The sequence below is a fragment of the Physella acuta genome, unplaced genomic scaffold (genome assembly GCF_028476545.2).
Source record: "Physella acuta isolate Inbredline_101_S28 unplaced genomic scaffold, ASM2847654v3 ptg002086l, whole genome shotgun sequence".
In the NCBI taxonomy this organism is placed as follows: Eukaryota; Metazoa; Mollusca; class Gastropoda; family Physidae; genus Physella; species Physella acuta.
The window spans coordinates 38,941-57,148 of NW_026733588.1; the positions used below are offsets into that span (position 1 = coordinate 38,941).

Sequence of the window (18,208 nt, forward strand, 5' to 3'; positions counted from 1 at the left end):
TATATGTATATGTATATATATATATTTATTTATTTATTTATTTATTTGTGTATGTATATATGTATGTATGTATGTAAAATATACTCAAAGAAAAGGTTCCATCTGCCTAAGTATTTCTGCTTGCCATGATTTCAGACAACTCAAGTGCTCCAGGGTTGTAATCCATCAGCATTTATTTGTTTCCTTTATTTTAACGGGGATTATGTGGATCATCAGCTACACAAAGTTTCTCATTAGCCCAGAGGTCAAGGAGGAACATCCGGTGAGTAATTGCTCCTCGTGAACACTAGCACACACACACACACTTTGTACACATGATTACACACACACACACACACACACACACATATATATATATATATATATATATATATATATATATATATATATATATATATATATATATATATATATATATATAGTGATATTTATATATAGGGCCTATGTAGGCCTCTATGTATAAATTATATATATATATATATATATATATATATATATATATATATATATATATATATATATATATATATATATATATATATACTAGGCATACTGCCTAGCTTCGCTTAGGTTTTTAAAAAACATTTGAGAATTTGAATAGTTAATTATTTAGCGATGGATTGGGTGTGGAGTGCTTTAATAAGTTTAATTTAAACAGTAATGCTAATTTTAGAAAATAATGTTTTTGTTTGTCATTTACATTCCGTTCCAGGAGAATTTCTGGAAAGTACGCAATCTATAACTAAAATGGAATTAGAACTACACAGGTTTCATGAACAGTATATCTCATAGTTTATATTACACTGCCTTTTGAAATTAATTAATTTTTTTTAATTAGGTTACTTATCTTAATTAACAACTCAATTTTGTACTAAAACAAATGCTATACTTCGTCATTTTCTGTTTCTGTTTAAAATAGTATACAATTATTTGAAAAAAAAATAATTTCAAAAACGTTACCTCCCTTGAAAACTGAACGTATGACGTATTTCATTGTTTACTTATATTGTTTGCTTATATAAGAAATTACGTTATATGAACATATTTAACGACTATAATGGCTGTTTCCGACGGGATTAAAGTTTTTTTGTTACCCTCCATGGTCGGTCTACGACGTCACATAATATTAAGGGGATCGTTCGTCAATTTATTTATATATATATATCTCATATAAGGAGAATTTCACTCAAGATCATCTTTTAGCCCTCGTCGAGGGCTTTGAGTCTGACCAACAGTTTTTCCATACGGCCTAGTCATCTATATTAGTGTATGCAAAAACTTAGCATGATGTACAGACATTAAGTACCCTAAAAATTGTGTTAAAATTTCCCTGTTTTTCCCATAAAATACATAGATTATATAGGGAAATACAACTGGTCAGTTTTGACCCCTTTACGAAGTTTTCCCAGATATGCCGAGTTTTTTGTGACACCCCAAGGCGTTCTCCTACCACCTCACAAAATATCAAGGGGGGTCATCGGAGGAAATTTTTTTTCGTAATAGAGCTCATATAAAGAGAATTTCACTTGCGGTCACTTTTTAGCCCTCGTCGAGGGCTTTGAGTGTAACCGACAGTTTTCCCTAAAGGTCAAGCCATTGACCTAGGAGCATGCAAAAAATTAGCCAGATATACTGAGTTTACGTACCCTAAAGCCTGCGTTGAAATGACCCTCTGTTTTTCCCATAAAATACAAAGATTATATAGGGAAATACAACTGGTCAGTTTTGACCGCTTTACGAAGTTTTCCCAGATATGCCGAGTTTTTTGTGACACCCCAAGGCGTTCTCCTACCACCTCACAAAATATCAAGGGGGGTCGTCGGAGGAAATTTTTTTTCGTAATAAAGCTCATATAAAGAGAATTTCACTCGCGGTCACTTTTTAGCCCTCGTCGAGGGCGTTGAGTGTAACCGACAGTTTTTCCTAAAGGTCAAGCCATTGACCTAGGAGCATGCAAAAAATTAGCCAGATATACTGAGCTTAAGTATCCTAAAGTCTGCGTTGAAATGACCCTCTGTTTTTCCCATAAAATACAAAGATTATATAGGGAAATACAACTGGTCAGTTTTGACCGCTTTACGAAGTTTTCCCAGATATGCCGAGTTTTTTGTGACACCCCTAGGTGTTCTTCTATTACCTCACAAAATATCAAGGGGGGTCGTCGGAGGAAATTTTTTTTCGTAATAGAGCTCATATAAAGAGAATTTCACTCGCGGTCACTTTTTAGCCCTCTTCGAGGGCTTTGAGTGTAACCGACAGTTTTCCCTAAAGGTCAAGCCATTGACCTAAGAGTATGCAAAAAATTAGCCAAATATACTGAGCTTAAGTACCCTAAAGTCTGCGTTGAAATGACCCTCTGTTTTTCCCATAAAATACAAAGATTATATAGGGAAATACAACTGGTCAGTTTTGACCGCTTTACGAAGTTTTCCCAGATATGCCGAGTTTTTTGTGACACCCCTAGGTGTTCTTCTACCACCTCACAAAATATCAAGGGGGGTCGTCGGAGGAAATTTATTTTCGTAATAGAGCTCATATAAAGAGAATTTCACTCGCGGTCACTTTTTAGCCCTCGTCGAGGGCTTTGAGTGTAACCGACAGTTTTCCCTAAAGGTCAAGCCATTGACCTAAGAGTATGCAAAAAATTAGCCAAATATACTGAGCTTAAGTACCCTAAAGTCTGCGTTGAAATGACCCTCTGTTTTTCCCATAAAATACAAAGATTATATAGGGAAATACAACTGGTCAGTTTTGACCGCTTTACGAAGTTTTCCCAGATATGCCGAGTTTTTTGTGACACCCCTAGGTGTTCTCCTACCACCCCACAAAATATCAAGGGGGGTCGTCGGAGGAAATTTTTTTTCGTAATAGAGCTCATATAAAGAGAATTTCACTCGCGGTCACTTTTTAGCCCTCGTCGAGGGCTTTTAGTAAGACCGACAGGTCTGCCCTACGGTCAAGCCATTTTCCTATAAACATGCCAAAAATTAGCCAGATGTAAAGAAGGTAAGTGCCCTAAAATCCGTTTTGAAATGACCCTCCGTTTTTCCCATAAAATACAAAGATTATATAGGGAAATACGACTGGTCAGTTTTGACCCATTTCCCGATTTTTCCCGGACATGGCGAGTTTTTTGTGACACCCTAAGGCGTTCTCCTACCACCTCACAAAATATCAAGGGGGGTCGTCGGAGGAAAATTTTTTTCGTAATAGAGCTCATATAAAGAGAATTTCACTCGCGGTCACTTTTTAGCCCTCGTCGAGGGCTTTTAGTAAGACCGACAGGTCTGCCCTACGGTCGAGCCATTTACCTATAAACATGCCAAAAATTAGCCAGATGTAAACAGGGTAAGTGGCCTAAAATCCGTTTTGAAATGACCCTCTGTTTTTCCCATAAAATACAAAGATTATATAGGGAAATACGACTGGTCAGTTTTGACCCATTTCCCGATTTTTCCCGGACATGGCGAGTTTTTTGTGACACCCCAAGGTGTTCTCCTACCACCTCACAAAATTTCAAGTGGGGTCGTCGGAGGAAATTTTTTTTCGTAATATAGCCCATATAAGGCGCCGGTCAGTCGAGGTCAGTTTTGACCCCTTCTCCGTAGAGTTTTCGGCCAACCGTCACCGGCCTTCGTGTTCTATTGCCCGAAGGCACCATCGTGCCAAATTTGACGCGCCTGCGGCGCCGGGAAGTACCCTATCGGGCACTTGACCACTTTGCTTTATATATATAGATATATGCATATATACAAAAATGTATCTATGTACATATACTATACACATGAATACAGGTATATAAAAACACACATCTATACACATATGTACACACACACACATATATGTATATATATATATGTTTATATAATATTTGCATGCGTATATGTTGCTTCATCACGACTGCTATTTAACCGACCACTCTACTCCATCTACCAGACATGGTGTGTTGTGGTCCACGTCATCACACAATACTCGTCCATCTGCAACTACTTCTGGATGTTTTGTGAAGGTTTTTTCCTTCACACAATCGTCGTTCAAGCTTTCTCCAAGCAGAAGCTGTTGCTGATAGTTTGCTGTGTCATCGGCTGGGGTAGGTTTGGCTTTTTAGGTAGGGGTAGGTTTGGCTTTATAGGTTTGTAGGTTTGGCTTTATAGATTTGCTGGTTTGGCTTTATAGGTAGGTGTAGGTTTGACTTATAGGTAGGGGTAGGTTTTGCTAAAAAAGGCTGGGGTAGGTTTGGCTTTTTTTTTTTGTGTCAGTTGTTTATTAATATGTGGTGTAACAAATCTAGCTCGTTAGTCCTCCATGTCATCACCCTGTTCATCAGACTAGTCTTCCTCAGATGTCACACTTGCATCATCTGCCTGTAGCTGACACTTTTCACAGGCACATTTTAATAAATAATTTTCCTTTAAAACTTTTTGTCGACTATGTCTACTTCTCTCAAGGTCACTTTTTTTCTTTTTTTTTTTTTTTTTTTTTTTTTTTTTTTTTGTGAAAATCAGTTTTGTAGGTTTGGCTTTTTAGGCTGATTTTTGTTTACATGGTTTATACGTCAAGTGAATGTGTGAAACCGAACTTTGAAGAAAAGCTTCCAAATTATTTATTTTTTTATGTTTAACCACATACTGTCTGTGATGTTTTTATATGACCCACTCTAAAACTCCAACCATCGTCATAACGGTAAACATTCTATCGTCCATAGACACATTTACAAAATTATTTTAGCTTTTTGAGCGTCCATTATCTTACACACTTATTTCTGTGACAATACGAAAACACATTTTCTAGTCACCGAAGGAACACTTTCCTGGAGTTATTCCCCTTACGGCTCAGGGGGCCACATCGCAGGGAGATAATCCAAGACTTCAATTTGTAAACGATGATATAAGCCACTCAAAAGCTCCCTTGGACTTAAGAATTGTATTTCATATTTTATCAAGCGATATCTTTGGTCGTCGGTTGTTGGAATACCCGAACCACCCAGGGGAATTTTTTAATGTAAAAACTTTTTTAAAAAAGAAAGATTTTTAGGAGGAAGGTGAATTTAAAATAATGAAATGTTTCCGTTGTTAGCTGGCTGGAGTATAAATCGGTCATTAATATAATATTTAAATTGTCTAAAAAAAAATTTTAGATTTAAAAAAAATATTTTTAGTTTGAGTATGAATTTTTCATTAGCTTAAAAATATATGTTATTGGAGATAGCCGAACAAAACATTTGAGGTTTGAACTTAGAGGTGGTAAAATACATGCATACAATAGAAGAACCTCCACACAAAATCTCGTGGCTCCACACGAAATCTCATGGCTTCACGTGAGATCTCGTGGCTTCACACAGAATCTCGTTGGTCCACACGAAATCTCGTGACTTCACAAAAAAATCTCGTAGCTCCACGTGAGATCTCGTGGCTCCACACAGAATCTTGTGGCTCCACAAAAAATCTCGTGGCTCCACACGAAATCTCATGGCTTCACGTGAGATCTCGTGGCTCCACTCAAACTCTCGTAACCCCACACAAAATCTCGTTGTGCCACGCGTGGCAGGGGGGTGATTGCTTGTTGGTGGGAGATTTAATTAGAAGAAACCAGAAACTCCACCACATCTGATACCAGATTTTTAAATGTTTTTTTAAGCTCAGATCTTCGTGTAATTTTAAATGTTTTTGTTTTTAAACTCAGATCTTCGTGTAATTTTCCGGTGGGAAAAAAATGTGGTGTCTGTTTACGGTATTTAAATCTGTTGACGTTTGTAATGCCATATGACCCGGGTTTTTTAAAAAACCGGATTCCATCCTTGATCTCTATCAAGATATGGGAGGAGATTTGCGGGGATTAGGTGTGTACAGGCTGGCAATGATCTCATGACGTGTGCTGTCGGGAGTAATTTAATTAACAATTATAATCATGAAATGTTCCGGGTGGAGGGGGGAGTTATATATATATATATATATATATATATATATATATATATATATATATATATATATATATATATATATATATATATATATATATATATATATATATATATATATATATAACACAATCATTGAGGTAAAGTTAGAGTATTTTTAAGTAACTTAATTCTGTTAGTGCTACAGTTACACAATAATCGGGTAAATATTTGATTCGGAAAGTTTGGCGTTCCTATTAAATAAGGTGCAGTTGTACTGTTGATAATGATTCCAATTAATTTTTTAATGCGAAAAAAAACCATTAAGAGCTGTTCATCTTTTTCGCTCTTAATTGTAGTATTGGATGGGATTTCCCACAACACAATAAATTATTACTTGTGAACATAACATGCGCTATATGGCCAGTTGACTCCGACTTCAACCGTTTTTTTTTCCTTGCTTGATTTGTTTCCAAAGCCTTTGTTCAACCAAAAATAAACTAAAGGCAGTTTTTTTTTTTAATTTGGCGTTTTCTCTTCTAATTTGGTTGCAGTCCCCAAATCCAAAGACTCATCTGCCTAAGGTTCCGAACTCGGGACTTTTGGAGTGATCTCCCGATCTCCCGATCTGACCACGCCATCCCTAACAGTTTTTAACATCCATACACTAATGAATCACACCATTCTATCCAAATCATACACCGCAACACAAACCAAGAACTATCAAATTAAAACAACTCTCTCTCTCTCTCTCTCTCTCTCTCTCTCTCTCTCTCTCTCTCTCTCTCTCTCTCTCGCTCTCTCTCTCTCTCTCTCTCTCTCTCTCGTGAAGTTTATCTAAGACGGTACATCAGCTATTCACAATCTCTTTACTTTTTTCGTTTCAGTGTTACCCATTGTTCCAGTCATTGCTTACGTCATCGCTCGAGCTCTTGATGCCACTAGCAATGTCAGGTCTGTAGAACACATACACGGATATATATATATATATATATATATATATATATATATATATATATATATATATATATATATATATATATGTATATGTATATGTATATGTATATGTATATGTATATGTATATGTATATGTATATGTATATGTATATGTATATGTATATGTATATGTATATGTATATGTATATGTATATGTATATGTATATGTATATGTATATGTATATGTATATGTATATGTATATGTATATGTATATGTATATGTATATGTATATGTATATGTATATGTATATGTATATGTATATGTATATGTATATGTATATGTATATGTATATGTATATGTATATGTATATGTATATGTATATGTATATGTATATGTATATGTATATGTATATGTATATGTATATGTATATGTATATGTATATGTATATGTATATGTATATGTATATGTATATGTATATGTATATGTATATGTATATGTATATGTATATGTATATGTATATGTATATGTATATGTATATGTATATGTATATGTATATGTATATGTATATGTATATGTATATGTATATGTATATGTATATGTATATGTATATGTATATGTATATGTATATGTATATGTATATGTATATGTATATGTATATGTATATGTATATGTATATGTATATGTATATGTATATGTATATGTATATGTATATGTATATGTATATGTATATGTATATGTATATGTATATGTATATGTATATGTATATGTATATGTATATGTATATGTATATGTATATGTATATGTATATGTATATGTATATGTATATGTATATGTATATGTATATGTATATGTATATGTATATGTATATGTATATGTATATGTATATGTATATGTATATGTATGTGTATGTGTATGTGCATGTGCATGTGCATGTGCATATGCATGTGCATGTGCATGTGCATGTGCATGTGCACGTGCATATGCATATGTATATGTATATGTATATGTATATGTATATATATAATATGGTAGAGAGAGTGTCTATATCATAATTATAAATTTAGATTATGTGGTAGTCCATAATCGCTGGCTTTAAGCTATTTTTGTATCGTCAAAAAATAAAAAGGTCAGAACCCTACCCAATTTGCAAACCTTCAACCTCTACTTAAATAGTTATGCATCCACAATCAAAAGGTCCTCTGACTAGACAAGCCCTACAAAATAAATGACATTTTAGAACCGACCAAAGGATTCCCTACAAATACCCCCCATAAATAAACCGCTGTTATAAGGCTCCCGACAAATAGACTCCCGAAATAAAACAGCTCCCGGTTAAAAGATCCACTAAAAGATCCACGACAGTGCGGATCCGCCAAAAAGAACTCAGGACAGTATGGCCACCGACAAAATGGCTCCCGATATATTCACTCCGGCCAAAATAACCACCTAACAGAACGGTTCCACGACAATTTGTTTCCGGACAAAATGTCTCCTAACAAAAACAACTAGTCAACAAAAGAAGAAAGTGAAACTGTGTCAGCGGAAGCTTAGTGTATCGCGGGAGCTTAGTGTATTGCGGGAGCTAGATGTTTCTTCCGAGCTTAATGTGTTTCAAGAATAGTATGCAGGGCCGGCGCTAACTATAAAGTAAACTAGGCGTTGTAAAATGTTTTGCCTAGGGCGCTAAATAACCTGGCGCCAGCACTGATTGTATGGCTGAGCTTAAATCAGCAGCGGGTGTTTAATATACGACAGGCTTAATTCGAAGAAGCGAAGTGAAAATGAGGAGCTTGAATGCTAAGCGCAAGCTAAATGACTTACGATGGCGTAATTTGTGTCGGGGGCTAAAAATTGAGAAGGAACATAAAATTTGGTGGACGATTTATGCCAGGCTAGAGACGTATGAACAGCTAGAGCTTAATGTATTGCTTGAGCTTAATGCTAGTCGAGAGCTTAATTTATGGATCTTAACATTCAGAAGTTATATTTTTTATGGGTTTTTTTTTTACTGAAGGCAGGAGTTTAGATAGCAGTGACAGTTTAAATTTTTGTAGGAGCTTATTATTTTAAGCTCAATGTGTGTCGTAATTTAGCTACAGCGGGAGCCGTTTTGTCTAGGACCATATTGACGTTGGCCCTACTAGCTCACACAAACAAAAAAAAAACCATCGATCTGAACTTGTTATCCGCTAAGTCCGCAAGCAAACTAACATCAAATCTTTTACTTTGATAAATAGTTAATCGTTATGCCTCTATTATCATAAGGTCTCTGTTGTTAATTATCGGCAACCCTATTCAGAGCCTCAAAGTGTTCAGGCTCAAGGTCTGGAGTTCCCTCTGGGGGCGACTGGTTGGAATTATCCATGTTATTGTCCCTATGTTAGAAATATACAGTAATTCAAAGTCATGATAAACTAACAATTATGGATGACAGGTAGTCATACTTTTCTGACGTAAGATTACATTGCTAAGTCATAATTTTAACATTTTCTCACATAGCTCTAGTAAACCAATGATTGATGTAATAAAATCAATTATTAATATAATTAATCAAAGATTGATCTAATAAATCAAAGATTTATCAAATTCAGTGATTGGTCTAACCAATCAATAATTGATCTAACCAATCAATAATTGACCTAACAATCTTTTACTTCCCTTATAGTGCTTGATCTAACCAATCAATAATTGATCTTTACTTCTCTTACAGTGGTTGATGTAACCAATCAATAATTGCTCTAACCAATCAATAATTGATCTAACCAATCAATAATTGATCTAACCAATCAATAATTGATCTAACCAATCAATAATTGATCTAACCAATCAATAATTGATCTTTACTCCCCCTACAGCTGTTGGTCACACACAGACTGGACCTTCTGGATCCTCGTCTCCCCAATTATTCTCTCCCTTGTGGTAAGGTCAAGGTCGATGTCTGGTCCTCGTTTGTTGAATGTCTTATCGTGTTTGTCTTTCCTACTACATACATAAATTCTCTACTTATTTATCTTATTGTGTCTTGCTTAAAACCTTCAGCCTGTTTCTCCCCAGTCTGTTTCTCCTAAATGAAGAAGACGTTGCCCCAATAAACATTAAAATAGGCCAGCTTAATTAAGATGTAAAATCCACTATTTCCCTTTCATGTACAGCCTTATATTGTTACTGAATATGCTACGTATTTAACCATTAAATCATTCCAACAAGTTGACTTATTTAAGATGTAAAATCAATGCACTATTTCCCTTTCATATAGAGCCTTATATTGTTGCTGAATATGCTGTGTATTTAACCGTTAAATCATTCCAACAAGTTGACTTATTTTAGATGTAAAATCAATGCACTATTTCCATTCCCAGTTAAACCTGATACTGTTGCTGAATATTCTACGTATTTTACTCTCCAAGATCAGGGCGTTTAACACCAATGAACACAACCAGAACTGGTAATGTCCCTTTGTTGTTGTTTTTGTTGTTGTCACGGTTGACTTATCTAAACTGATTACGTGTCAACCAATGGCGCCGGCACATTGAGTAAAGGATGAGAGGGGGGGTGTAGTTGTATTTTCTCGGCTGGGAAAATTCTGCGAGTGCCCTAAATTTTCCCTATAAGCAAAGCCTCGCAGCATTTGTATTGTTACCTTGCCACGCAGTCGTATTGTAAAATATAAACGTGAGAATCTTCCAAGAACCGCACAAACAAAAACCTAATTGCCCACACGCGTTTGCTCATTAGAGGCCTGCCCAGATTACTTTAACAAGACCTGGATCTTTCTTAATCCCCCTCAACACTCATGAAATTTTTTTGAGCATTTCTTTATCATTTACTGTGACAATGAGGCAGCGATACTAATAAATTATAACATTTCTGCAACTTTCAATTGAAGTCTAAAAAAAACGTTTCATTACTAGAAAATAAATACCGTTGAAAAAGATATTATTTTTTCCCTTTTTTTGCGAATTTAATTTTAGCCTACATCTGATGCCTGGTTTAATCGTTGCAGTACTTTAAAAACATAAAATGATTTAAAGGTACTTTTAAAAAAATGAAATTATTTAAAGGTACTTTATAAACATGAAATGAGTTAAAGGTAATTTAAAAACATGAAATGATTTAAAGATACTATAAAAACCCGAAATAATTTGAAGGTACTTTAAAAACATGAAATGATTTAAAGGTACTTTAAAAATATGAAATGATTTAAAGGTACTTTAAAAACATGAAATGATTTAAAGGTACTTTAAAAACATGAAATAAAAAAGAACAGTACAAACGTTGATTGAACTTGAAGAGCCTAGATAGGTTTCAGAAAGCTGACTCAGAAGGCCAAACTACGAGAAGATCAAACTATTCAAATCTGACGTAAATAATATTTGGCCAACGGAACGCTAAGTTTAGATAACCTTTGACCCGAACCACCAGACGATATTGAATACATTTGAATAACCGTGATCGTTAGCAAAACTGAAACACTTGGCAATGCAAAGCTGGACATAAAATGGAAGAAGAGCGAGGAGATTCGAGTTGTATGTAAATGTCGCCAGTCGTTATCATCGCGATAAAATATTTTTTTAGAGTTCGTGTAATGACCGGGGGAAAATGATGTAAACCAGGAAGAATTTTTTTTAAATATCCACACGGCTGCTTAATGAAAAATCTACATGAAGATAGTCGGATTTCTTCATATTTTTGTAAAAATCGTTTTTTTTTACGAGATATTTTCCGAGGTGTTAGATCTTGTCTTGAGATGTAGATTGTCAATCACAGGGGTTGTTAAATAAATATTTTTTGTTTCATCTCTATTTGTGGATTACGTTTTTTTTAAAATCTGATACAGAACAAAGTCCAGTAATTAACTGGTGATAAATCTGATACAGAACATCGTCTAGTAATTAACTTATCATAAATCTGATACAGAACTAAGTCTAGTAATTAACTTGTAATTGCACAACGTTGCAAGGAAATGCCCACTTACAGACCTAACGATATGTAGGGCAGATGAAGTAGAGTTTCTATGTTCCTTGACCTGGCATATGAAGAGATGTTGTGGCCAGTACTATGCCCAGGCCGCCTTTACTTTCCCTAACGTGAGTTAGGTACCCATCAGAGCTGAGTGGACTCAGGGACGCTGTGTGGTAGCAAGTCCGAACCAAGATCCGAACTCGTGACCTTCGGGGTAGCAAGCTAAGGCTAAACATATACATATGTAAATCTATACTATCGTATCTGTTGTTCATTTAATGTTTTGATAATTTATACAACTAATATACAATAAGTTCTAATGAATACCCCCACCCCTCCCCCAGGAGAGCTGTGAAGGCCACCCTGATACTGGTGCCACTGCTGGGTCTACAGAACCTGATCACCAGCGTCAAGCCTGGGAACATGGACAAGCAGGGCGTGTTCATCTGGGACCTCATCTCCAACATCTTAAATTCTTTCCAGGTGAGACCTACTTCTCGGTCTAGGGGAGGTTATGTAAAGTATCCACAACACACAGAGGATACAGTACAATAACCCTAACTACAGTGGATACACAGCGCCCAGTAGATACAGTAGAGTATCCATTTGTTAGTGAATACAAGGGTAGACTTACCAATTTACTTAAAAATCCCACCCACTGTGTGGTACCTGGTACTCACCATTACAAAATATTTGTTTGTTTTCACAGGGGGCTGTGGTCGCTTTAATATTCTGTTTCTTCAATGGCGAGGTAAGTCTTGGGAAACATTTCTATCACTTTCCTACAGGACTAAATTCTGCTTGACCTACTGCATGACATTACAACCTGCTGTCCCACTAACCATGACCTAACAACACTACCACCACCCAGGACCTAACAACACTTCTCTACCACTAACCATGACCTAACAACACTACCACCACCCATGACCTAACAACACTTCTCTACCACTAACCATGACCTAACAACACTACCACCACCCATGACCTAACAACACTACTCTAACACTAACCATGACCTAACAACACTACTCTCCCACTAACCATGACCTCACGACGTCACTCTACCACACGCAGGTTTTGGCAGTGTTGAAGCGACGCTGGGGACAGTGGCGACACAACTACGACCCGGCTTTTTTGGGCCGACCGTCGGTCAACAGCACGACCTTGGCCATGACCTTGGATGACACGTCGACCGCAGGAGCTGCCTTCAAGAACGGCAGCAACAGGATGACCAAAGCCTCGACCAGAAACGCCAAGGTAATCCCTGAAGAAATAACCTAACCATTTATGTCAAGGTAATCCCTCAAGAAATGACCTAACCATTTAATCCCTCAAGAAATAACCTAACCATTTAATCCCTCAAGAAATAACCTAACCATTTATGTCAAGGTAATCCCTCAAGAAATGACCTAACCATTTAATCCCTCAAGAAATAACCTAACCATTTATGTCAAGGTAATCCCTCAAGAAATAACCTAACCTTCTGCGCCAAAGTAATCCCTCAAGTAATAACCTAACCATTTATGTCAAGGTAATCCCTCAAGAAATAACCTAACCATTAATACCAAGGTAATCCCTCAAGAAATAACCTAACCATTAATACCAAGGTAATCCCTCAAGAAATAACCTAACCATTTATGTCAAGGTAATGCCTAGAGAAATAACCTAACCATTTATGTCAAGGTAATCCCTCAAGAAATAACCTAACCGTTTATGTAAAGGTAATCCCTCAAGAAATAACCTAACCATTTACGTCAAGATAATCCCTCAAGAAATAACCTAACCATTAATACCAAGGTAATCCCTCGAGAAATAACCTAACCATTAATACCAAGGTAATCCCTCAAGAAATAACTTAAGCACTAGCCTTCAGCAAGGTATGCTCCGTGTTGTTATTTCGCAACTTTTGCTACTAAACAACAAAATTTTAAACGATCGTTTTTCGCTTCTCGACCCAAATTTAAAGAAAATGAAATAAAAGGAATTAAGTTTCAGCTTTACAAAAGTAAGAGCTGAAGCACTTTTAAATCTGTTCGATTTTTATTTCGAAGACTATGTCGCAACCTCATGTAATGTCTTGATTTCATTGACGATTCCCGTTGCACTATTATATTTTCTTTTATAACTGTTTGTCAATGTCATGTTTTTTTTTTTGTTGTAGTTTTTTTTTTACTTTATTGATATGAAAATAGTTAGCCAAATTGGCAAGATCTCCCAGAACTAACTTGCTTAAATAGTTGGCCAGATTTCCTAAAAGCTAAAACTAAAAGCCAGATTTCCTGAAACTAAAATATTTCTTGATTTCTTCTTTTAATTTCTAGGACAGCACGGAGCTCCAGCTGATGGTGCCAGGTACTAAAGGTCAGTGACGTTGATCCAGTTCTTAAGTATACCTGTGATAGTCCAGTCCTTAAGTATACCTGTGATAGTCCAGTCCTTAAGTATACCTGTGAAAGTCCAGTCCTTAAGTATATCTGTGATAGTCCAGTCCTTAAGTATACCTGTGATAGGTCCAGTCCTTAAGTATACCTGTGATGGTCCAGTCCTTAAGTATACCTGTGATGGTCCAGTCCTTAAGTATACCTGTGATGGTCCAGTCCTTAAGTATACCTGTGATAGTCCAGTCTTTAAGTATACCTGTGATAGTCCAGTCCTTAAGTATACCTGTGATAGTCCAGTCCCTATGTATACATGTGATACAGTGTTTCTTTCTGCCTTTTTGGGGAGGGGGAGGGGAGGAGGCGGACACTGGTAAAAGTATGTTTCCTAAATAAATTCCATTTCGTTCTTTGTATGTATACCTTTGTTAATTGCCTTTTACATGTAAACCTCCATTAAACCACTGATTTCTACCATAACAGCCTGAAGTGTTGGCGACTGTCACTCCCCTTGTACTTGAAGACATTCAATCGATGCCCGAACGATTCTACAACCATCTACAGTTGTGATGTCATACAGCAGGCGCCGTCTGGAAACTATTTGTTCCATCAACTCGAGGATACTCTCTAGCAGAAGGAAGAGTTGAATTCGATGTGCGACCTTTCGTAGTTGTAAAAACGAGTTTCATACAAATTATAAGTGTTACATTTACAGCAGGTGTTACAAAATATTCATCTTGTAACATTTCAATTCAAAAAGAAAGAATTTCGTCAACTGTCTTGAGTGTACAATTTTCAAATATATCAAGTCTGATGGTGACTAATAAGGGTTGTGAATCTAATTCTAAAAGTGGGGTGGGGTGGGGGGGGGGGGTGAGACATGTGTAAGCTGGTGAATGACACACACGTCAATGGGATGTGTGTGTGTGATTGTATACGTCAGAGCGGATGTTCACACACATCTACCCGTGCCAGAGTTGACACGCCGACACACTTGACCAGTGGCTACTTCAATGATATGATGATCACAGAACTCAGCTCAGCTAACCGCCGTCGATGAGATGTGTTGATGGCAGGAGTTCACTCAGACAAGGTCAAGGTTGGCGGGAGTTTTTCGTCCAAAGTCAAGGTCGGCATGCCCTCGTTCAGCCAACGTCAAGGTCATCAGGTATTAGTACAGTCACTTGCTGTTTACCCTAGTCATTATTTATTTCAATGATTACATTTACACCAACCGCAGTGTTCTAAATAAATTTTTTTGCTCGTGTGCAAAAGTCTCCAGTTCAACAAAGTAACTGTGTAGGCCTATCATTGGTATCAACTTAATTTTGTTTACTTATTATAGCAACTGTTCTACCTGTGTGTTATCTACGGTGGTGAAAAGTAGGTACAGTTAATGTTAAATTAATTTTAATTTCATACATTTTGGGAAAGGTTGTAACAATTAATGTTTGTGTTGGTATAAATTAACCAAGGTAATTAATAAAATCATGATTGTTCATTACGCTAATCGTACATAATTGTTTTAAAATGACTTTTGATGTAAATTTGATATTCTCTATTTAACCTGATGTAAACCTTATGGCGACTAGACATAGAGGTAACTCCTTACTGTTTTGTCTGTCGGCAGACCAATGGTTACTTCCCTTATTTAGTGCTCGTTAAAGATCACATATAATGTGAGGCAGAGGTTGATCTTCTTGTAATGTGAAATGGGGTGGGATGGGAGATGGGGTGATGGTATAAAACAATGACTTTGTTTTGTTCTGTGTTCATATTTTTGACATTTAAAATGATCTGGTGGGGTCATCCATAAATGACGTCACGCTTTTTTTGACGATTTTTACCTCCCCCCCCCTCGCCTTCGTCGCACATCGTCACAAAAAGCCAGACCTCAGCCTACAAACCCCCTCAAAATTGTAGTTGAATTTTTCATAAAACATCGATTTGCCAAAATCTTGTCTGAACTCTGTCAAAATAGTATTTTAATTATCAATTCCTATTACAATTTATTAAAACAGTTTTCTAAAACGCGAAATAACGTCTAAAATTCGTTTTCTAACATTGCTTTTTCATAATGCAAAAGTGTAACGTCGCACCATCTGACCCCCCCCCCCCTCCCCCTCATCACACACCGTCACAAAATTAGGGACCCCCCCCCTCCCCCTACAAGTGTGACGTCATTTATGGACGACCCCTGGTGTTCTGGAGAAAATCAAGGAAATTATTTTACTTCAAGTTTTTAAGGTAACCAATAATGTCGTGGTTGAGACAGAGCTTGAGCTGGTTTAAGGTATTGTTTATAGAATATCACGTGATATGGTCGGAAAATGGCATATTTTTGTTTATTTAAATTTGGGCACCAACTCGTAGGCCCACCCAAGATGTTAATTGCTTCCCCTATTTGACATTAAAATGTAAACAAAAAAATGTGAAGCTGTCACGCGGACTAAAGACGACATCATATAAAGAAAATTATAGATATGTACCATTTTCGTTATACTTTGATTAATTACACTGTATTTAATTGGATAACCATTAGTATATATTCATATGCGTACTCAGTGTATTTATTTACTTAACACAGCAAAAAAATTAAATAAAATTACTAAAATACTATTGCTAAACAGTAATTACTTTATCCCCTTTTAAATTCGCTAATTTCAAAGAACTTATACTAAAAGTTGACTTTTTTCCATTCATTTGTTTATTATACTAGTCGTAAGGGATAGTGTGTCGCGTAATAGTTTTTACATGTTTGATGATAAGTTCAGAACGTGAAAATATCCGCTTGTTAAAATGGCCGGACACTGAGACATCACAGCCGGCAGAGTTTATCGAAAGGTTGGGATCAATAGGACGACACTTAAAATTAAAAACATGCACAGCTGTTACTAGAAGTATACACAATTTAGAATTTTTTTCCACTCCTATTTTTCTCATATTTATATATATATATATATATATATATATATAGGTGGACTGTTCTATTAGTTATTATACTTCAATGGTGCATACCGATCTTGATCAAACATGTTTTAAAACGTTGTGATAGTCACACTTTACTGTACTCGGATCGTAGACTTAATTTTTATTTGTTTATTGGCAGACAAAACTTTATTATTATCAAACAACTATGTTTAACTGGGTTTGTTTTGTTTTTTTTTTTACATTTTTATTGCACATTTTGCGCCTGCCATGGAATGTCTACCTTCTAAATTCTATCCGTTCAGAAACCGCTGTAATCAGGGGAGGTCATTTAACTATCTTACGAAGTTATCATTTTACTGTGTTATTTCCCTTTGACCACAAATTTCACTGACTTTTCAACAAAAATATATTTTGAAAATCTATTGTTTTTAGAATAGAAACACTACAGTATATTTTAATTTAACTTATTTAAGAAATTTACAATGCCAATAAGTTACTGTAGTTGCTTAATACCAAACCAAAAAATTTAATAGTCCTATGATTCTTAGAGAGTGGATATGCCTGTTCAAGATTTTTCCACACTTATTGCACCAGGTGGAAATTTACATTCCAAAATGTATACCAGTTTTGTCTTTTAATCAATAAAATACATATCAATAAATAGAGTGTTTTTTTTTCTAGACTAATCTGTCATTGTTGGATTTCTAAGCTAGAAAATTACTTTGTGTTACATTGTATAGCTACATTTATTTGCAAACAAAATAAATTTCTTAAACATATTTATATAATTATGTTGTTTATACATAATGTATATTATTTTCATCATCATTACATGTGTTATCTATATCCACATAAAACTTTTTTTAAGGTTCTTAATTGTTCCTTGTCCTACTTCCAATTTTGAATTATTCTGTTACTATATTTTTTTTATTGTTAACAATGTTTTATTACTTTCCTTTTACAAGTTTTAATGTTGTGTTGTACTTTCTATCTAATGTAATTTCTGTCTTTGAATAAAACTTTGTAAATTGATGTCAAAAACATTAAGTCAACTGTTTTACTGTTGATTGATGAACATGTATCAGATATTTTGTGAATACT

At 35.5% G+C, this 18,208-nt stretch overlaps 1 protein-coding gene across 1 annotated transcript in view; it reads left to right on the forward strand.

Moving 5' to 3' along the window:
- The window catches only part of LOC131932089 (calcitonin gene-related peptide type 1 receptor), a 38,832-nt gene extending 23,834 nt beyond the window's left edge, over positions 1-14,998 (forward strand). Inside the window, exons 5-14 of the mRNA XM_059288971.1 lie at positions 136-262; positions 3,937-4,090; positions 6,784-6,850; positions 9,689-9,752; positions 10,193-10,278; positions 12,140-12,278; positions 12,505-12,546; positions 12,873-13,055; positions 14,120-14,159; positions 14,660-14,998. Coding sequence (XP_059144954.1) covers positions 136-262; positions 3,937-4,090; positions 6,784-6,850; positions 9,689-9,752; positions 10,193-10,278; positions 12,140-12,278; positions 12,505-12,546; positions 12,873-13,055; positions 14,120-14,159; positions 14,660-14,664 — 907 coding nt within the window. The 3' untranslated portion in view covers positions 14,665-14,998. The remainder of the gene's footprint in view (positions 1-135; positions 263-3,936; positions 4,091-6,783; positions 6,851-9,688; positions 9,753-10,192; positions 10,279-12,139; positions 12,279-12,504; positions 12,547-12,872; positions 13,056-14,119; positions 14,160-14,659) is intronic.
- Positions 14,999-18,208: the final 3,210 nt, after the last annotated feature.